Genomic DNA, 22,283 nt, shown 5'->3' with positions numbered 1-22,283 from the left:
CATAAGAACAGAGCATTTCATTGGATGAAGTGTCCGGCCTGATGACACAAAATAGTCATCACAATCAAATTAACTGACCCTCTTGGCATGCTGCAGGCTATTTTCATACCGTACAATTAGCTCGGTCATGGTTTTAGCTGCGCTGACCTTGTTTCTGCAAAATTTCTAATCCTACCTGCTAACTTATCGTTTTCCACCCTAGGGGGTTTGCCTTCGCTTGGATTTCATTCTGTCACATTGGCGACCATCGGCACATTGCCTTCGTACTGTATATGACATGGTCATACCATTTCTTCTTCATAAATTTAACTAGCATGTCATTAACTCGTGTTTGCTGTCTGCCCTGCTCTGCTAGCTTCCTGCTTCTTAACATAACCTATCATCTTGGCACCTAAATTTGGCTGCGTGGTACTGAATTTAAGTTGAACCCTCTTCGTTAGCCACCACGTTTCTGCCCCCTATGTGAACACCGGTGGGATGCAACCCGTATTCTGTACTCTTAAAGGACACAGATAAACGGCAACTCATGACCTAAGAATGTCACATGTACTCCATCCGAATATTATTTCATTATTTTTTATAACATTGAGTTTGGGATCTGCGCTCCCTACGCGCCCTACGTCGATGTAGTCACTTACCATCTTACAGGACCTCGCTACGTATCATAAACTGTTGATTCCTCCTGACGCTCTCTCGTAAAATTCAGCACCTTCTAGACTCATGAAAAAAAAAAAGGCATTATTAACCTTGACATAAAACGTCCTTGTAAAGTTACGCTCTTGTCAACTCACCTCTAGCTTGCATGAACAACTTACTAGATTCGTCGAAATAGGGCCCCCCACTGATGTTTTCGTTCAGTCACCGAAACATTGATGAGAAAGAAACACCAACTAGAGCGAGATAACAGTGCAAAACGGAGAGAAAGCTGACTGTCACATCTTACGCGCACTATCGTTCGCACAACGTGAAGAAAATATGAAAGAAAGCAAGAGTTCTCATGATTTTTGCTGCACCAGAGAAAACAGGTGTAATGTGTGGAAGAATCCCGCCCGCCGAACAGTATCCCATAAAGTATCAGTCTGTCATACCTGCTAAATGCACTGAGGATTTGTTTACAACACCCGGCTGTCCTGTGGCAAGCAGTATGTAGGACAATCCGGTAGGTGCCCCAAATAAAGGTTTCATGAGCACAAAAACATCACGAACTTAAATAGACCTCACATTGTAAGAATTGGGAATGCGTACCAATGCTCAGTAGTTGCGAAAAGCACATACAAGATTTACTAGTGAAATCGTAGAATCCGGGTAGATTACTTGTTGCAATATAACTGTTAGTATTCCTCCATTTTCTTGCCCAAAATCGAGCTATAATAATAATAATAATAATAATAATAATAATAATAATAATAATAATAATAATAATAATAATAATAATAATAATAATAATAATAATAATAATAATAAATAATAATAATAATAATAAGTTCACAGCGAAGGAAAGGCGCAGTATTTGTCACACTTGTTCTATGAGTACCTGAACTGCGCCGTAAAGGGAGGGAGGGGAGAGAGAGAGAAAACTTTATTTGCCCCAGATGTTGTGAATTAGGGCAGATGGGTCCTGTGTGGCCCCCAGGTGGGGGCGACATCCTGGGCCCACGAAATGAGTGAAAGTTGTGTGTTCCTGTCTGGCTTGGTAAGGAGTTGGTGCCAGCTTTCCGCAGAGGGAGCTGGCAGGAGGGCCCTTGGGGGTGGGTTATTTACGGATCCCCAGAGGATGTGCGCCTGAGTGGCGGGTTCTCCGTCGTTACAATTTGGACATGCGGGGTCGTATTCCTCGTTAGTAATTAGTGATAGCCTGGAGTGACTAAGAAATGAGTGTGTCTGTAATCTGCGCAGCAGGGTGGCTTGTGCTCGGTCGAGGTAGGGGTGGGGAGGTGGGAAAAGGCGTCGCGTCTCTGTGTAAATTGGTAATTTCGGCGAAAGTCTGGGGGGCTTCAGCGAGTGCGTCTAGATGCTTGAGACCGACCGCCCGGATTCTTAATCCTCGGGCAAGTTGTTCGGCCCCATCGTTTCCAGAGTTGCCCGCGTGGGCGGGTACCCAGACTAGGTTAATTTTGTGGTCGGGAGTGCAGCCGCGCAGGATGCGTGCAGCAGGAAGGCAGATGTAGCCTGCCGAGAAATTTAGAATTGCTCTTTTTGAGTCACTAAGGACTGTACGCGTACGCGGGTCAGCGATGGCCAGAGCTATAGCTGTTTCTTCCGCTGCGGTGGGGGAGGAGGCACGCACCGTGGCGGCGGAGATCAGTGTAGATTGCGGCGTGGTAGCACAGGCCACATATGTTGTTGCATCTTGCCTTGCCGCGTCCATGTATGTTGCGTGTTCATCGGTATGGTAGGAGGAGGAATCAACATTTATTAAGCCCGAAATAATTCGGTGGTGCATGCTTGCACCAGACGGGGTGGTTCCCTAGTTGCGGGACCCATATGTTTCCAGCAGCTCCTGGCCCCTGTCTGTCAGTACGAGCTGGATCGATAGGGCGGGGCTGGACAACAAGGTCTCCCATCGCTCAAGGGGTTGGGGATTGGGGGTGTTGGCGGGAAGGGGAGGAGGGGGGTTTTGAGTTGTTTGCATTCTGCCAAAACGTGCGGCAGGGTGCCCTTTTCTTTTTTACAAAAAGGACAGAGCATGTCGTGTTCCGCAGGGTACATGCGGCTCATCAATACGGGATGCGCAAGCGATCCCGCCTGCGCTCGGCGCAGGATCGTCTGTTGTTGCCTGGTGAGCTTGGGGTGCGGTTCTGGCAGTCTGCACCTTTCCTCTCGGTACATACTTGTAATTTCCCGAAAGCTGGTAACCGGATGCGGTAGCTCTTCCGGCTCGTTCTCGCCCCGGATTGACATTTCTCGGGCATGGTAGTCTGCGATGATGTTGCCTGCTACCTGCGAGTGAGCCGGGACCCACACGAGCTCTATAGCTCTTCCCGGAGGCTTGCACTTGGATAGAATGGCTCGGGCCGCGGAGGATATTACCCCTCTGCGGAAGCTTCTGTAGGCTGTCTTTGAGTCAGTGACCACGGTGTCCACGCTTGGCTGTGCGAGTGCGAGGGCCATGGCCGCTTCTTCTGCAACTGCGGCGTCTGTTGTCTTTATGGACGCGCTGACGATCAGCCTGTCTTTTGACGTAACCACCACTGCTGCACGGTCACTGTGTTTTCGGAGCGAGGCGTCCGCGTAGAGGACCCTGGGGTTCTCTTCCAGCTTCCGGGCTATGGCTTTGGCCCGCGCGGTGCGCCTCTCGTCGTCCTTGCCCGGCGTCATGTTCCGGGGAAGGGGTTTGGTCTGAATGGCCGTCTTCCAGTCTTCCGGAACGGCTTCCTTGAGGGGTACTGGCTCAATCTGCCATCCTATCTTGCGTAAGACGGCTCGTCCGTGTTTCGTATGACTGAGCCGGATTCTCTGATTAGAGAGGTGGGCTTCAATGAGCTCCTCCACCGTGTTGTGGGCGCCCATGTCCAGCAGTCTTTCTGTGGACGAGTATATGGGAATGCCCAGTGCTTGCTTCGTTGCCTTACGAAGCATCGTGTTTAGGGTGTCCCTATTCGCCTTCGTCAGCTGGAGATAGGGGGCGGAGTAGGTAACCCGTGACACGACGAATGCGCGTATCAGGCGCATGACATCGTCCTCTTTGAGGCCTCGGTTTCTATTAGATACCCTTCTGATCATACTGAGTATCTGTTCGGCTGTAGTTTTGATCTTTGTGACGGCGGCGTGTGCCTTCCCGTCGGCCTGAAGTAGTAGGCCGAGGATCCTAATCTGCTGTGTTGGCTTGATAGCCGTTCCGTCGATGGTGACGATCACGTTCGGCGGCAGCTCTTTCTTGGATTTTCCCGGTTGGATAATAAGCAACTCTGATTTCTGGGGAGCGCAGCTCAGTCCGCATGACTTTGCGTACTCGTGCACGGTTGTTGCCGCCTTCTGCAAGGCTTCCTCCATCCAGGCATCAGAACCGGCTCGAGCTGTCCACACCGTAATATCGTCGGCGTAGAACGCATGGTCCACGCCTTCGATTTGCTTGAGTAGACCGGGCAGGGGCAGGAGGGCCAGATTGAAGAGCAGGGGCGACAAGACCGATCCCTGTGGGGTGCCCCTATCACCCAGCTCGACAGGGTCTGACTTCTCCTCCCCTATTCTGATGGTCGCTGTTCGGTTTGACAGAAATTCTTTGATGTAGTCGAATGTCTTTCGGTCACACCTGGTCATATTCAGATTCCGCAACACGCTCGCGTGGGACACGTTATCAAACGCTCCCTTCAGGTCGAGGGCGAGTATCCCGCGCGGCGTGTGCCTCGTTGCCGGCTTGACGACCAGTTCGTGAAGTTGGATCATCACGTCTTGGGTGCTGAGATGTTGCCTGAAGCCGTACATCGTCTCCGGCATCTGATCTGTTTCTTCGAGGTGCTTCTGCAGCCGGCGAAGGACCATACGCTCCATCACCTTCCCCGCGCAGGACGTGAGGGAGATGGGCCGCATGTTGTCTATCGTGAGGGCCTTGCCGGGCTTTGGAATGAAGCAGACCTCGGCGTCCTTCCATTCCTTCGGCAACCGCGAGCTCTCCCAGGCTTCGTTGATGTGCCCTAGGAGGCCGCGGGCCGCTTTACTGCTCATGTTACTGAGTAGTTTGTATGTTATGGCATCCCTGCCGGGTGCATTTTTCTTTTTCTTGTTACTTTGATCTATCGCTGTCCACAATTCCGTCATGGAAAACGGCCGGTGCAGGTCTTCGTTGTCGGGTCCTTCGTACCTCTCTGGCTCCGGGTACTGTCCCTTCTCTGTCTTTAGGTACTTCGCCTTCAGGTCTTCCAGGAGCCTGCGGCCGTCTCCCTTGTACATGTTCAATACTTTGGTAAGGTTGCGATTGGTCGCAGTTTTGCTACTCAGCGGGTCGATCAGATGCCTCAAGAGGCACCACGTCTTCCACGTCGAGAGCTTGCCCTGCAGGCCGTCGCAGGTCTTCAGCCAATTCTCCCGGCATAGTTTGGCCGCGTGCTCGGCGATCTGCTTGTTCAAGGCTGCTATGCGCTTGGCCAGCTTTCTGTTGTGCCACTGACGTTTCCATCGCCGCGTTAACGAGTGCCGGGCCGCCCACATGTGGGTCAGTCTGGCGTCCACGTACGGTGTCTGCGAAGTCGTTGCGATTTCTTGGGTAAATTTTTGGAGGGTCTTCTTCTGCTCCCTCGGCCATTCGGTGTAGGTCTGTTGTGTTTCAGCTCGTCCCGATTCTTCCTCAGACGCCTCTTCTTGTTCCTGGGTGAACTTTCTCATCTTGTCCCAATCCGTGATCCGCGCTGTCCCCAACACAGCCCGATATCGGGAACCTCGGATCGTGATGCCGATCACGCTGCGGTCAGAACCCAGGTCCACTTCTTCGCTTCTCCAGGAGACGTCTAGCGTTCCCGATAACCACGAAAGGTCTGGCGTAGTGTCCCTCGCGGCACTGTTGCCTCTTCTGGTAGTTACGTCAGGCTCGTTCAGGAGGGCAATCTCGTGATCCTCCATTGCTTTGGCCAATGCTTTTCCTCTTTTTGACTGGAACTTATAGCCCCATGTTGTGTGAGGGGCGTTAAAGTCGCCGAGGATCAGGAGCGGCCTGGTCCCCGCCAACCCTTTCGCCTGACTCACGATGCGGTCAAATTCGTACTGCCGTTGTGACGGCCGACAGTACGCGCTCATTACAAATAAATTGCCCGCGCTGCCAATTTCTCTTGCATGAATTTCGACCAGCGTGTGCTCGCACCCGCCCTGCGCCGTAACATGTTGAGTTGCCGCCACGTTGCTGCGAACGAGCACCGCCGTTCCGTTCTCCGTGGGGTCCGTGTAAGTGGTAGGTTTCATCGAGTGCCCTGGCTTTGTGTTGACGGCGCGCGTCGTGTCGGCCAGGGAGCATGTTTTTTGGTAGTGGTTTGACAACGAGGCGGCTGTGTACACATGTCGGGAGGGGGGCTGTGGGATGGGGATCGCCTATTGGGTTGACGTTTAACCGGTCAAGGATGAGACGGCCGTGATTTGTCCTAGAGAGGCGATGAATTTGGGCTGTCTTGTGTGGCTCTATAAGTTCGGAAAGAGTGTTGTAAATCCCCAGTTGGAGGAGGTGTCGTGTGCTAGCGTATTGTGGCAACCCTAGGGCAGCTTTGTACACCGAGCGGATGATGCTGTTAACTGCCTCCTCATCTTTTCGGCGAAGGTGATAGTAGGGATAGGAGTATACTATCCTGCTAACGAGGAATGCCTGTGTTAGCCGGCAGAGGTCATCCTCCATCATGCCAAGGTGGTAGTGAAAGCGAAAGAGAGCTGTAGTGGAGGGCTCCGGAATAATTTCGACCACCTGGGAATCTTTAACGTGTTTCTGAATTCAAAGAAACCAAAGTAGAGGCGGTAAGTAATAAAATGAATAAATGAATGCATATGTAGTTGCGTCGTGATACTTGCATGTGGTGAGCAAGTCGTAAGCAAACATTTTGACCAGTTTTATATTCTGACGTCCGTGCACGCGCTGCATGGTCTGCGCCATATGGAATAAAATAAAAAGAAAGACGAGGAAACCGCACAGAAAGCGCTTAACGGTATATGAGAACCATAGCGCTACCCCGGGGAAAAAGAAAATAAACGGATAAGTCGTTAACTAGCATATAAATGCCCGTTGATGACCTTGCGTGCACCCACCTGATTCAAAATAATTGTATGCCTCTAGACACTTGTATGAAGGGACGGTCTCTGCTGTGAAACGACTCGAAGAAAAAAACCAATACACTACAATGTTTGCCATGCCCAGTGGTGGCAGAGCACACGCGTCAGTCCGGATGACTTCCCAATGTATTTCATGCATAGTAAATGGGTCCGGGTGCACAACGCCGTTAATGTACAGCCTTTCATTTAGCTCTGTTTATCCGATTCCAACAAGCTTTTCACGTAGTCCGACATTGCTGCAGCGCACAATACATTACCTTGCAAGTATACCACAAGTCTGACGATTTACGGGACTGTTCACAGCACAATAAGCTGACAGCGAACAATTTCAGACAAGACGGGAGGTGAGTATCGCCAGCTGCGCCGTCGTCTGCTGCAATGCGCGATTCTCGTTCCAACAGTATTGTCGTATGGTGTTTGACAACTACTTTTGAAATGTAATTCTGTCTGGAATGTATAACTTGAGCGAGAGCATTATCAAGTTCGTTTACCCCATGTGGTAGCATATCAGACTAAACCAAACTGCGCCATTCGCTACACCCAGCATATACGTGAGCCTTTCAAGGCTTTCTGGATTCATAGCATAGATTATTCAGGGAGGTTTAAAAATAAATGCCTCCGCAATGACGCAGCATACTTTGTCACACACTTCTTCAAAGCGCTGGCCAACGTTTAAAAACTGGCCACCACCCCTGGCGCTCTGCGAAACGGAAAAAAATGTTGCGGTAAGTTGTGCTTCCATGTGTTTCTATGAGTCACCCTCCCAACTCGCACACCTATACGTTTTGCAGCGTTTTAAAAATACTTCACATCGATAATGAGATTTCATACTTTTACGTTGTATTCTAGGATGCTCATGGTTACTCTGCACCGAATAACAATTATATGGGTGTCCGTTAAATGAGAAAACTGCTTTGAAATTTTTCGGTTCCATGTATTTCTATGGGTGCTAAGCCTACTTTTCACCCCCAGTAGGTTGCGGCGCCGCAAGCGCCCCCTTTGTAAACACGGTGTTGGTCTATAAGAAGAAAGAAAAATATAAACGAAATAAAATTTTAAAATTTGTGAGCACGTCATTGGTGTGTGTGAAATACAGTCGCGTCATAGCCTTAACGGTGTTTTGTGTGCCCCCCCCCCCTTCTTTTGAAGCGAAAGCTTCACCACGCCAGCTTTTCTAGCCATCAGCGTCACGGAGGTTTTCACGTTCAACTGACCTTGGCAGGTACTGCGCCTTTCCTTTCTGATAAACCAATTTACAATGGAAGCGAACGTTTCACTATGATAGGTTTACCACGTCTTCGTGCGAGGAGGAGGAAAAACTGTATTTAGCCCTATATTACTTGGCGGTTTTTGGGACGTCTTCAGAGATGTCTGCTTGTTGAATCCAAAAGAGTCTTCTCCGTCGACTTCGTCCACTTTTGCACAATGGTCGGTTGCCCTCAGTCCAGGGCTCCGCTGGCTACTGCCGCCCGTTGGGCTCGCTGTACCAGACCTTGCTGGTCTTCGCAGCGGTCGCTGGACAGCAGAGTCTTCATTGCTCCGCACTCGTGTTTCGAATTTTGGGGGCCACATCTATGTTTTGACAGGCCCATGTGATCTGATATAGCGTTGGTTTTTCATCGCACCATGGACATCTGTCAGCGTCTATGGTAGGGTGCATTTTGTTTAGTATGTGTAGGTTTGGGTATGAACCCGTCTGTAATTGCCTCCATATGACAGCTTCCTCTCAGGTGAGAGAACTGTGCGGTGGGGGATATTGCATTCTTCTTCCTCTATAGTTTTCTAGTATGGCCGAGTATGCCTTGGGTGCTGGCAAAAGTTGCGCGGACTCGTCGGATGCTCGGAAAGTAGTGTATGCTCGAGCTATCCTCTCAGCCTCTTGGTTCCCTGCCACCCCCATGTGTCCCGGTACCCACATAATTTTGTGTCTGGTCTTGTTTTCTTCGTGGTTTTTAATTCTGTCCCTCGCTTCGAGGAGTATACGGAGCGCGTGACGACCAATCCTACCATTCATGAAATTTCGACTGGCTGTTTGAGAGTCCGTGAGTATCGTTAGCGACCGCCCAGCTCTATAGCCCTCCGCCACCGCTAGAGCAACGGCTACTTCCTCGGCCTCTGCTACTGTGCAGTGTCGGATAGAGGCGCTGGTCACTTCGCGTAGAGACAAATCGACCACCGTGACCACTGCAATGTTGTTGTGTCCTCCTCTCGACGCGTCTGCATAAACGGTCGTGTCTTGAGGAGCGTATGTTTTTTGAATAAAATCGGCCCTTGCTTCCCTTCTACCTTGGTGGAGCTTAGGGTCCATGTTTCTCGGGATTGGAGCTACCTTGAGGGACTTGCGAAGTTCGTAGGGGATCGTTACCGTCCTCGCTATTTCTCGCATCTGCTCACAGTATCCGAGTCTCTGTAAGAGCGCTCTTCCAGTCGTTGTCTGCAGCAGCCTGAGTTTTTGCGACTCAAGCTGCGCCTCGCGTAGTTCCTCGAATCTGTTTTGCAATCCAAGCGCCATGAGCTTTTTTTTGTAGACGTGTTTCGCGGTAATCGGAGCGCCGTCTTATACGCTTTTCGTAGCAGGGCATCCGTTTGTTGTATTTCACTCTTGTTGAGGCACTGGTAGGGCAGGCTGTACATAATTCGGCTCACTACAAGGTTTGTAACTAGTTTTAGTGTGTCCTCTTCGCGCATGCCATGCCGCCTGTTGATGATGCGGGTGATCATTCGTGTCACTTGTAGCGTTGTTGTTTTGAGCATGGTAAAAGTGTGACTACTGCGTTGGTTCGATTGAACCCACATACCTAATATTCTTATTGTTGTCTTTTCCGGGATGGGCATTCCTTCCAGGTAGATGTTGAGTTTCAGGTTCTCACTGGCTGGGACGGTCCGGCTTTGTTTGCTTGTCCACACTCGAAGCAATTCCGATTTCTCGGTCGAGCATGCGAGTCCTCTTTCTCCAAGATATATTTCTGTACACAGGAGGCCGCTTCCTGTAGTTTTTCTTCCTTCTCCCTGAGGGAACCGGTGTTCGTCCAGACTGTTATGTCGTCTGCATACATGGCGTGCCTGATGCCTTCGATCTTCTCTAGTTTTCGTGCTAGACCTATCATAGCTATATTGAAGAGCATATGACTGATCCTTGGGGTGTTCCTTTGTTTGGCGCGTGAATTTGTTCGATCGAAGGTCTCCCATGCCGATGGTGGCAGTTCTATCTGACAGGGAGGCTTTGACGTACCCGTGGATTCTGCGTCCGCAGTCCAGGTCGTCTAGGCCTGTAAGGATCGCTTCGTGACTGAGGTTATCGAATGCTCCCTTGATGTCAAGGGCCATTATGACATTTTCACCCGTTCTGGGTACGTTGCGGAGCACATCTTCTTGTATTTGAAGCAGCACGTCCTGCCTCGAGAGTTTTGCTCTGAAGCCGAATATGGTATGGGGTACATGGTCGTTACCTTCCATGAAATTGTGCAGTCTGAGCATCACCACCCACTCGTAAAGCTTGCCGAGGCACGACGTGAGCGAGATGGGCTTGAGATTTTCAATTTGGAGCTGTTTGCCAGGTTAAGGAATCATAACTACTTCGGCGTGTTTCCAGTCTTTGGGAACCGTCTCCGCCTCCCAGTGTTTGTTTAGAAAGCTTACGATCTCTTGTATGAGGTCGTCACTCAGGTTTCGGATCAGGGCGTTGTCGATTCTGTCGGCTCCTGCTGCCGTGTTTCTGGTCGTATTCCTTACGGCCGCGTAAACTTCTTCCACGGTTATTGGGCGGTCGAGTCTCTCGTTTTCGGCTCCGCGATAGGTTCCTTGGTATCGTGAGGGGTTGTGATCGCCGAAACTTTTTGTTCATGCCTTCTCTAAAAGGTCGGTGTCCGAACCCTCGAAGGAGTGGATGAATCTGTGGATGCTTTTATTGTTTTCTGATTTTGTTTTGGTCGGATCGATTAGTGCTCTTAGGAGATTCCAGGTTCTCGCCGTACCTAAGGTTCCCTTAAGCGAGTCGCTGAATTGTTCCCAATTTTGTCTCGTGAGTTGCGCTGCGTATTCTTCAGCTTTTTCCGTAACTTCTGCTATCTTTAGTTTTAGTTTTCTGTTGTGTTTTTGCTTCCGCCATCTTTTGGTGAGACTGCGTCTGGCTTCCCATAGTCGCAGAAGGTGCCCGTCTACTTCGGGCGTTGTTGTTGTTCGTCTTACACTTTTGGTGCATTTCTCTCGCGTTTCTGTCAACATGCCGCTCCAGTATTGTAGTGATTGGATGCCGCCTTCGGATGTTTTGCAAGCCCCACGGAACGCGTTCCAGTCCGTGCGTTTTGCTTGTCCGATCCAGCATCTTACCCTTACCGATGCTATTCGCGTTCGGAGGATAAAGTGATCGCTGCCTAGGTTTTCCATCATGTCTTCCCATTGCGACTCCTTGCTCTTCCTTACCAACGTGAGGTCCGGGCAAGTCTCCGTGCTCACACTATTACCGATTCTCGTCGTGGGGGTCGCGGGATCTGTGATTAGCCTGCAGCCAAAATATGCGGCTACGTCCGCTAATGTTCTTCCCTTGATATCTTGTTTCCGGTATCCTCAACTCGTGTCCATGGCGTTGAAATCTCCTACGATTATGAGTGCATTTTGTTTGGCCAGCTTGTGCGTTCCGTGGAAGAGTTCGAAGAATTTGGCTTTTCTTTGTCTTGGCGGGCTGTACACGTTCAGTACGAATGTGCTCCCTCCCTTTCGCTTTTTCGGAATGATTTCGACAAGCGCGTGCTCGATGTCCGTGTCGGCGATGGTATCGTGCCTGATTGCGGTGATGGCTTTGATGACTAGAACGGCTGCTTTACCTCCGTTTTGGCTCTCGTAAACATCGTACCCCTGTAAAGAGGGCCTGGTTCCACTCTCTTGGAGCGCAATCACATCGGGGGGCGTAAGCTGTGTGTTTATGTATTGTTTTAGTAGGGCCTGTTTTTTTGCGGTAGCCTCTGCTAAATTTGCTCTTCAAGTGATCTTTTAAGTGTTGGCGTTCCCAATTTCGTGGTATCCACCCAAATGTGTGCGGCGCCTTTCATTCGACAAAACCTCAAACCAGTTGGAGTACCTTCCTCCTTTTCCTTACGGTGCGATTCAAAACCTAATTTAGATAAAAGTTATAAAAGAACCGAGGATTGAAAAGCTGGGGTTAATGAGGCCACCGCTGCAACACTCACAGCTTTCGCTCTTTCATTGGGTTCAAGACATAACTAAACCACCGCAACTTTTATTAGTTCTTGATTCTCTCTTAGATAGGCGCATGCGCTTGTTAATCCGCTTGGGTCCATTCGCCCTTGTCGCTTTGGATTTCTCTTTTTAGGAAGGTGGCGCTCATGGGGTGTGTTAGGCGAAAGCTTTTATACGTTCATTAGTGTGGACAGGATTTGTGCGTCCGTGGAGACTGGAACACATTAATGTCGAGTACAATAATTGGTTGTATGAGTAAAATAATAGTTGTATTATGTAGAGCGAGAAAAAATGTGCCTGTGCAAAAGTGCTTCGACGCGGAGTAAATAGTTCATTATGTAGAGCCAATAAAATCAATTCGGCGTTGAAATAGCCAAGGACGTCGATATAGTTTGCAGAAGCCAAATCAGACACGGTTGTGAAGCTTGTGAAAACTACGTCAGAACAGTGCAAAAAAAAAAACATGAGAAAATGTAGCGAAGCTTAAATTTCCGGTCGCGTCATTGCGTTACACGATCGAAAACAGTAAGTTAAGACGGAAAGAGGAAAAAGAAGGAGCTGAAAAGAACGAATAGTAAATACATAACAAAAGAAAAAAAGACACCAAAAGAGAGAAAGCAGAAACAGTAAAAAGAAAGAAAACAAAGCAGAGAAAAAGCAGCAAAAAAGAAGAAAAGGTAAATATGTGTCAAAAGGTGGCGAATGATTGCAAATAGTCGCAGGAAATACTTTGACCTTACCGCCCTTAAGATAGAGATCTAAGTGCCACCAATGAATTTGTTTTCTATCCTTTGTCAGTTGTGTTCGTTGTGCGTTGTTTATTTAGCAGCGGTTGTAAACAACTGTGAATTCTTTGCTTGTAGGGTGTCACGGCTACGGAAGGGGTGCGAGACGCCCAGCGTTAGCCGGTTATGTTCAGCGTTGCGAATGAGAACAGAGCCACGAAGTCAATGATGGAAAAACAACTATATATTCTCAGTATTATACACAGGACTATACGACGCAAGCATTTACAGACATTTAAAACAACACAGTTAAGTTAGCGTACATGAAAAAAAAAACTAGCAGTTACAAATACATCAGTCAAACTTCTCACTATCAAGATACATGCAAATTGAACACAGATATTTAAAACAAGATAAGACGAGTGTAGAAAAAGTTCAGAAGAAATTAGGAAACGGGCATATTGTCCGACGAGCGCGGCGGCACTCCACTCACAAAGACGACGCAGATGGGGAGCTCTCGAAGGCGATGGTCCTTCCGGAGCTCTGGGGCGAAGTTTTCGTGGTGCGATGCGGCGGCGGTTCGGGGAGCCCGGAGTGCTTGGAGGCGAGAGGCGCACTGCCGTTGGGTCCGAGTCGGCTTCTTTTCTAGCCGTCCGTTGACAATGCACAAGACACGCCCACGCAATAGTTCCCTTCCCAAGTCAGGGTTCGTAAAAACAAACACGCACAAGTGCACACACAGGAAGGGGCACGTAGGCCGCGCAACTTCCACATGGCATGGCCGCCATGTTGCGGGTGAAAAAAAGTAAGTCACAACCAAAACAACCAAACGAGAATGCACGTACGCCAACAACTTCGGTCCTGCTAGGGGTCACTTTGCAAAACAAGCTGGAAGGACACCCCCGCTCGTGCACTGCGAGGGGATTTGTCTAACTGCACGGGAACTACCCCGCAACGGGAACGCGCACTTACGCGTGCTCTTGACATTACCGACAAGGCAGAGGCACACAGAATATATTGAAATATCTCAATAAAATCTTCTAGAATACTACACATGATTAATTGCCATATTATGAAATATAAATGCGGCCACTTTTGTGACATAGGGTTTAACGTCTCAGAGCGACTCGAGATATGAGCAATTCTGTAGTGCAGAGCTCAGAATTTTTGACCACCTGGAGTTCTTTAACGTGCACTGATATCGTACAGAACTACGGCGCTTTTCTTTTTGCCTTCATCGAGGATGTTATAGTTCACTTTAGCCGGGGCCAGAATAAGATCCCGCATTCCTTGGGCACAGAAGTCGATCGCCTTCAACGATCCACCGCCGCGGTGTGCCTCTGTAAATTCCGTATGACGGGAAAGGTCAGCTAAAACATATTTGCTCGAAAGCGTTCATCCAGCTATCTTTCTTCTCATGTTTGCTTGTTTGTTTGCTTATTCGATGCCTCCATGCCAGATGGCCACAGCAACTGTGACGACCACCACTTCGCTCGTTGCCATAGCAACTGCAGCCACCGCCGTTGTTGACCCATCGAAGCGACGACTAGCACGATGGCATTCACAACAGATACCTCTGTGGCATGTCCCCCTCTATTTCTGGTTATTGCGCGTAATTGTTTCCAGCGACAATACTAACGAATCTTCATGGGGCGCCAGATTTCCCATCTTTCGAAACAAATATTCGACACAAGGAACTAGGCATCTCCAATTGAAAGCCGCGAAGTACAGGTGTTCAGCACATTGCCGAACTGTTTGCCAGTCTGTTATTGCTACACTGTCAAGAAAAGCTATGCAGCAGGCTCTATGAATCCTGAAGATGTGGTCAATCGACAAGAAGAACTGAACAGAGCGGCACGAGCTGCTGAAACACGAACGGTATCCGAGGCAGGGAAGCTGACCACTACTGATAGTGTGTTAAACGAGAGCCACCTTGACTAGGTGGCTCTGGTTAAGCGCGCGGTTCAAATGGAACGTTGTACCGCCTTCGCACGACCATCGCCATGATTTAACCGGATGAACATCTATAGTTTTAAATGTTGGCTTCTGGGAACGATGCCTTAGGAAGTTGTATTTCGTGAGCAAGAAGCATTCATGAGCATTATTATACGGTTTTGCTTCGACAAAGTAAAAACGTGCACTTTAAAAGACGTCTATAAATTATAATAATTAATACCTAAAATTAACTAATCAACATTTTCCTTATCATTTTAGTTAACAGCATTATAATGGAAATGAAAAATTGAAGGTTTTTAAAGTAAGAGTCGAGTAACGGCACGTATTTTTTACCTTATAAAGTTGGCGTCCCACAATGCCTATTTTAGAACGGCGTTCGCGTGCGTAGCATTTGCACACAAATCACGTTGATCCTTTCTAATGTATAACAAGACAGCTTCTGTATTTGCTGTATAAGAAATGCGAGACACGCTATTTTAAAATAGTGGGTATGGAAAGCCAACATTGCGAGCTAAAAATGCATGTTTTAAGGCAAACATTTCGAAACAGATCACCAATAAAGAAAATTTAATAATTGTGCTCATCTTTTACGTTAACAACATTCGATGTCATAATATAATGGCGCCTAAAAACATGACATATTGATTAGGTAATTTTAGTTATTTATTCGTTTGATCACTGAGCTTTGTCATGTACATGATTTCCGCTTTGCTCTGCAATCCACCTGCAAAGAATGCTGCGAAGTATCTTTTGAAGGGGTTGAAAACATCATCATCATCATCCTGACTATACCCACTGCAGGGTGAAGGCCTCTCCCATATGTCTCCACTTCACCCGGTTCTGTGCTAGCTGCATCCACTTCACCCCTGCCAATTTATTAAACTCATCCGCCCAACTAACTTTCTGCCGCCCCTGCTACGCTTTCCTTCCCTTGGAATCCAATTTGTTGCCCTAAGCGACCGTCGGTTGTCCTCTCTACGCACTACATGTCCTGCCGATACCCACTTCTTTGTGATTTCGCCTAGAATGTCATTACCTCGATTTATTTATCTGCCCTACTCTACACTCTTCCTATCTCCTAACTTCGCACCTACCATTTCCCGTTCCATAGCTATTTGTGTTGTCCTCAGCTTAACTAAAACCCTATGTTAGTCTCCTTGTTAAAGCCCCATAGGTGAGCACCGGTAAGCTGCATCCGTTGTATACGTTCCTCCTCAGCGATACCGGTTAGTTGCCAGTCAAAATCAACCAGTACTTGCTAAATGTGCTCTATCCCCCAATCTTATTCTCTGAAATATTTTCTTTTTGAAGGCCGAATCTATGGTTACTGCCGTTCCTATGCACACCTATTCGCCTACCACTTTTAGTGCTTCGGTATACCTATTGTAAACTGCTGTTCCTTACCGAGACTGCTGAACATTACCTTAGTCTTCTGTGAATTGTTTTCAGGCATACTTTTCTGCTTTTGCTGTTTATTCATTGTTTATTGTTTGCAATCATTCCCCTCAGCTGCACAGCAAGGTAATATCGTCATCGAATCCCAGACTACTCGATTAACATTTATCTGTAACAGGTCCCATTCTCTGAATACTTCCTCCAAGTAGGCTACGAATAGTACAGGAGAGATCGTGCCTTGCCTAATATCTTTCGTTATGGCTATTTCATTACTTCCTTTATGCAGAACTATGATTGTTGTTCAGCCGCTATAGGGCTGAGAATAACGATCTGTAAGCAGTTCAAAATATCTTGTATATGTAGCATTGTTCTATACGACATTGACAAGGTGTTAAGTGGCTGCATTAAAACTTGTTCTCGACATTATGTTCCACGGAACCACATTAGCATATGCAAAGAAAGGCGAAACATAATAAAGCGGAGATTCTTCATACCTAGCGCGTTCTCACATGCAAATAATAAAATGAAAAACAATTAGCCCAAATCCAATCGTACCTCGCGCGTAGCACGAAAACCAGTGAAGAGGGGAAAACAAAAATGAAATATTTCGGCATACTGAAGTGTTTTAGTACATTATGCAATTAACCAAAGCTTGCCATTTAAGTCTAAACTTCGCAACAGAAACCAAATAACAACAAATAAAAATAGTATTCTGCATACTTCTGAGTGTTATTTCCTATCTATAAGAAATGCTTCTAGTAATTTTATTCATTAGCATAAATTTTCAAGTTTCTTTTGCTGCTATCGTACTTGATGGCTTTTTTTCCTGTTTTCCAGCCGCAAGAAAAATGTGGAAAAATAATTGTGGTTCAGCTCTGGTGAACGCTAGTTGAATCGCGGCAGCGACGGCGGAAGCTTCTTTTGCCTGCTACATTATTTCTCTATAACACCCTATCAGTATAAGGTGCTACATCATTGGTGACACTTAAGCTCATCTTTTAAGGGTATAGCACGCGTGAGCTGCCAGCCTACATATAATGTCATGCTTCAACCAAGCCGTATGGACGTGCCTGCCTGTCGTAGGGGTAACGAGCATGCAAACAGCTCTGGCAGGCTGATTCTGATATGAAAGGAGCGACCCGAGTTGGCCGCTCCTGCCCGTGGCATAGGGGTAACTTGAATTCAAATGTCATGGCAGGCTGATGTTTTATTAGACCGTAGCGTAGACACGCGTCTTCATGGCGTAGCTGCGGCCACCTGAGGCCTCGCTTTGGCGAGGCATCGATGTTATCGATCTGTGCTCCTCTGCCAGCGGAGCACAGATCTGGCGGGAGCAAACGGCAGCGGCGCGGCGCCAACTGCGGCGCCATCTGGTGGAGCTCGGCTAAGCGGTTGCTAGGCGCGGCTGTTCAAGGTCATTCGGGGCCGCGGCCACGGCATACGCGACCAGCTGAAACCTGGCCCAATGTTGCTTTCACAACGAAAACAAATTCCTTTCTTTTCCAAGTCCTCGCACTTTTACAAGTTGTGGGTTGTGGACAAAGTGTATTGTAATAGAAGTGGCTATGTAGAAATGTTATACATTTTCGCGATGATGTATTTTGGTTACAGAATTGTAGAATGAAATTTTGCATTATTTGCATCTTTTGCAGGTGTTCTGGTAAACTTCGGCTGAATGATTTTGGCGCCATTTTATCCCATTGTTCCCAGGTCATCCAAAGGCGCGGGCAGTTTGGAAACAGTGTGTTTTACTTCAAGCGCAAGTGGGAGGAATATGAACGCGGCTTTGGCGAGGTAGCTAAAGAATACTGGATTGGTAAGTTTCTGAGAAGGTTTCGCCCAATAAACGCATTCATCATGCGACAGCTTCAGACGCAAAAATCTACGTGCATAGCGGCACAAAATCACGATATTGGCGCATTTCTTTAGCTGGCAAGCGCTTCGCTGCCAAAAATTCTAAACTACTGAAAAACCAATCGCCGTACAACTTGATCAGTTGTACAAGTTAATGCTTAAGTAGGATCAGAGTATCCGCTGGAAACCTAATCTTATCTTTTACATTTCGCTTAGATTACTTGTATTAAGGAAATTCTATGCACCGCCATTCATATCGCCTATGTAATGTTCTGGAACGCCTATAATGCCCATTCCTAAATACTGCGAGTCCGGAAAGTGAAATTTAAACGGTTGACAATAAAATACTCTGTGCTCCTTCTATGAACTGAGGTACGTCTGAGGTTAATCAAGAAATGAAAGCTTGGACAGACGCTTCTCCAGCAATTTAGAATATTCTACGTGAAGGGTACCTCATACCTTCATAGGATTCGAACCATTTTAGAACACTGAAACCGAAACCTGCAGCCCCTCACTGCATGCTTTCATAGGGGCAATATCGAACGCTATATGTTCTAAATAGCCGTTTCCGTGAGCCGTTATATAAGGCGCTTTCAAAAGCTGGGGGAAAAGCATTGAATACTATCATGGAAATGAATGAAACTCGTTTTCTATAAATGACAGAAAAGCACTGCTACGCCGCAAACGGTGTCCTGCAGCGAAGCTGTTTATTTTCGGCTCATCATCATCATCATCAGCCTGATTATACCCACTGCAGGGCGAAGGCCTCTCCCATATTTCTCCACTTAACCTAGCTGGTTCTGTGCTAGCCGCATCCACTTGACCCCTGCGAACTTCTTAATCTCATCCGCCCACCTAACTTTCTGCCGCCCCCTGCTACGCTTTCCTTCCCTTGGAATCCAGTTTGTTACCCTCAGCGACCATCGGTTATCCTCTCTTCGCACTACATGTCCCGCCCATGTCCATTTCTTCTTCTTAATTTCCACTAGAATGTCGGCAACTTGAGTTATTTCTCTAACCCACTCTGCCCGCTTTCTATCTCTTAATGTTACCCCTACAATTTTTCGTTCCATAGCCCTGTGGGTTGTCCTCAACTTAAGTAGAACTCTCTTGGTTAGCCTCCACGTTTCAGCCCCATAGGTGAATACAGGCAAGATGCAACTGTTGTATACTTTCCTCTTGAGCGATACCGGTAAGCTGCTAGTCATAATCTGCGAGTGCTTGCCAAATGCGCTCCATCCCAGTCTTATTCTCCTTGTTATTTCCTTTTCATGGTCCGGATCTGCGGTTACTACCTGTCCTAAGTAGACATATTCGCCTACTACTTCCAGTATTTCGCTACCTAATGTAAACTGCTGTTCCTTCCCGAGGCTGTTGAACATTACCTTAGTCTTCTGCATATTGATTTTCAAGCCTACCTTTCTACTTTTTCTGTCTAGGTCATCAATCATTATTTGCAGTTCCTCCCCCGAGTTGCTTAGCGAGGCAATGTCATCAGCAAATCGCAGATTACTGAGGTATTCTCCATCTACCCTTATCCCTAACTGCTCCCATTCCAAGTCTCTGAATACTTCCTCTAAACAAGCTGTGAATAGTACTGGGGGGATTGTGTCTCCTTGCCTAACACCTTTCTTTATAGGAATTTTGTTACTTTCCTTATGCAGAACTATGGTTGCTGTGCAGCCACTATATATATCTTCCAGCACTTTCACGTACGGCTCGTCTACCCCCTGATTTCGCAATGCCTGCATCACCGCCGAGGTTTCAACTGAGTCAAATGCTTTTTCGTAATCAATGAATGCTATGTATAAGGGCAGGTTGTATTCCGAGCATTTTTCTATCACCTGATTGATGGTATGGATATGATCGATAGTATAGTACCTTTTCCGAAACCCTGCTTGATCCTTTGCTTGATTGCAGTGTAAGGTTGTCCTGATTCCATTAGCGATTACCTTAGTAAATACCTTATACGTAACAGACAGTAAGCTGATTGGTCTGTAATTTTTAAGGTCCGTAGAGTCCCCTTTCTTGTGAATGAGGATAATGTTTGCATTCTTCCATGGTTCCGGTACCGTCGATGACACCAGGCACTGCGTATACAGGGTGGCCAGTTTTTCTAGCACGATATCCCCCCCCCCCCCCCCCCCCCGTCCTTCAGCAAATCTGTAGTTATCTGATTCTCTCCAGCTGATTTCCCCCTTTTCATAGTTTCTAGTGCTTTCTTGACCTCGTCCTTCGTCACTGGTGGAACGTCTGACTGTTTTTCCCTACCGCCAATCTCATTATGGTCCTGACTACTTTGGCTACTGTAGAGATTTGTATAGAACTCCTCGGCTACTTTGACTATCTTTCCCATATTAGTGACGACGTTGCCCGCCTTGTCCCTTATCGCATACATCTGGTTCTTACCTATGCCCAATTTCTTCTTTACCGCTTTAAGGCTTCCCCCGTTCTTTACAGCATGCTCAATTTTCTCCATGTTATACTTCCTTATATCGGCCACCTTATGCTTATTGATTAGCTTTGATATCTCGGCCAATTCGATCTGGTCTGTTGGATTGGAAGCTTTCATAATCTGGCGTTTCTTAATCAAATCTTTCGTCTCCTTAGACAGCTTACCGGTATCCTCTCTAACTATCCTACCGCCTACTCTACAGCGCACTCAGTAATGATATCTCTGAAATTATGGTTCCTTGCCTCTAGGGTAATGTCGCCATCCTCAGTTAGAGCTGAAAGCCTATTCTGTAGCGAGATCCTGAACTCTTCTGCCCTCCCCCTCACCGCTAATTCGTTGATGGGTTTCTTTCTTACTAATCTGTTGCGTTCCTTCTTCAGATTTAGGCTAATTCGGGACCTCACCATCCTGTGGTCACTGCATCGCACTTTCCCGATTACCTCTACATCTTGCATAATGGCGGGGGTTGAACACATTATGAAGTCGATTTCATTTTTAGTCTCTCCGTTAGGACTTTTCCATGTCCATTTCCTTCTTCCGTTCTTCCGTTTGCTGAAGAAGGTATTCATGATTCGTAAGTTATTGCGCTCTGCAAACTTAACTAGTAACTCCCCCCTGCTATTCCTAGAACCAATGCCATAGTCACCTACTGCCTTGTCTCCTGCCTGTTTTTTTCCCTACCTTGCCATTGAAGTCGCCCATTAGTACAGTATACTGTGTCTTTACTTTTCGCATTGCCGATTCTACATCTTCATAGAAGCTTTCAACTGCCTGGTCATCATAACTACATGTAGGTGCATAGGCCTGTGCAACTTTTAGTTTATACCGCTTATTAATCCTAATTACGATGACTGCCACCCTCTCACTAATACTATAGAATTCATCTATATTACCCGCTATATACTTATTGACAAGGAAACCTACTCCTAGTTGTCGCCTCTCTGGTAAACCTCGATAACACAGTACATGCCCATCCTTCAGTACAGTATATGCCTCGTTCGGTAACCTCACTAAGCCCTATGACATCCCATTTCATGCTCTCTAGTTCCTCTAACAGCACTGCTAAACTAGCTTCACCAGCTAGGGTTCTAGCATTAAACGTTGCCAGGGTCAGTTTCCAATGGCGGCCTGTCCAGCGGAGCCAGGCTTTCTTAGCACCCCCTGCTGCGTCACAGGTCTGACCGCCGCAGTGGTCAGTAGTTCCGCAGCCGCTGGTGACTGAGGGCCGGGGTTTTATGGAGCTTATCATAGGAGGTTGTGGCCAATTACTACACCAGGGTGGCCAACTCCTGTTCTGGTGAGGGAGTGCGTTACCGGAGGTGTTCACCGGCATCAGGTCGCACCCCAAACCTGTCTATGCAATTCCATCGACACGCGGATTTCTTTTTTTTTTCATCCGGTGAAGAATTGCGCGGCACCGGGATTTGAACCCCTGTCTTCTTGCATGCGAGGCGGATGTTCTACCGCTACGCCACCGCTGCACCTAAGCTGTCTCGGCTGTCTCGTCCTAAAGTGACGCATGAGCTACGGGGCTGCTGTTGCGGAGTGATTTGTGTTCTTCAACTTGCAGTAAGGCTGCAATGAACATAAACATAGACGCTGTTTATGAGATAGCGTGAGAGCTTCCTTCGAATGAAAGCAGAAAATGATGCTGCACACTTGCCACCTTGTCCACTGGCTAAGTTCGTGCACGAAAGAGCTAGCTGCAACCTTCCACCTGCCAAAGCTTCCTTGTGGAAAACTGGAGAGAGATATTCGCATCTCCTTCTCAAGGAGAATTGAGGGTGAGGCCGGAAAATGGCGGTCCCAGGAAGACCCCTATCCGCTGCGAACATTTGTGCACCAACAAGCCAGTTGCAGGTGGCAGCCGACATAGAAATCTCCCTCTTCCTATTAGAAGGGTGAAGCCGGTCGGTGTCTAACGCGTGAAGAACTCATCTTGTGGCAACTGCATAAAG

At 47.6% G+C, this 22,283-nt stretch overlaps 1 protein-coding gene across 1 annotated transcript in view; it reads left to right on the top strand.

Moving 5' to 3' along the window:
* Nucleotides 1-22,283, top strand: part of LOC146195913 (techylectin-5A-like) — a 49,578-nt gene that overhangs the window by 2,265 nt on the left and 25,030 nt on the right. Inside the window, exon 4 of the mRNA XM_084597957.1 lies at nucleotides 17,727-17,832. Within this exon, the coding sequence (XP_084454083.1) occupies nucleotides 17,727-17,832 (106 nt within the window). The remainder of the gene's footprint in view (nucleotides 1-17,726; nucleotides 17,833-22,283) is intronic.

The sequence above is a fragment of the Amblyomma maculatum genome, chromosome 3, assembly GCF_055883805.1.
Source record: "Amblyomma maculatum isolate TAMU_Amacu chromosome 3, ASM5588380v1, whole genome shotgun sequence".
NCBI classification, from domain to species: domain Eukaryota; kingdom Metazoa; phylum Arthropoda; class Arachnida; order Ixodida; family Ixodidae; genus Amblyomma; species Amblyomma maculatum.
Note: the sequence above shows the minus strand (reverse complement) of the source record. Positions and strands in the feature narration are given on the sequence as shown.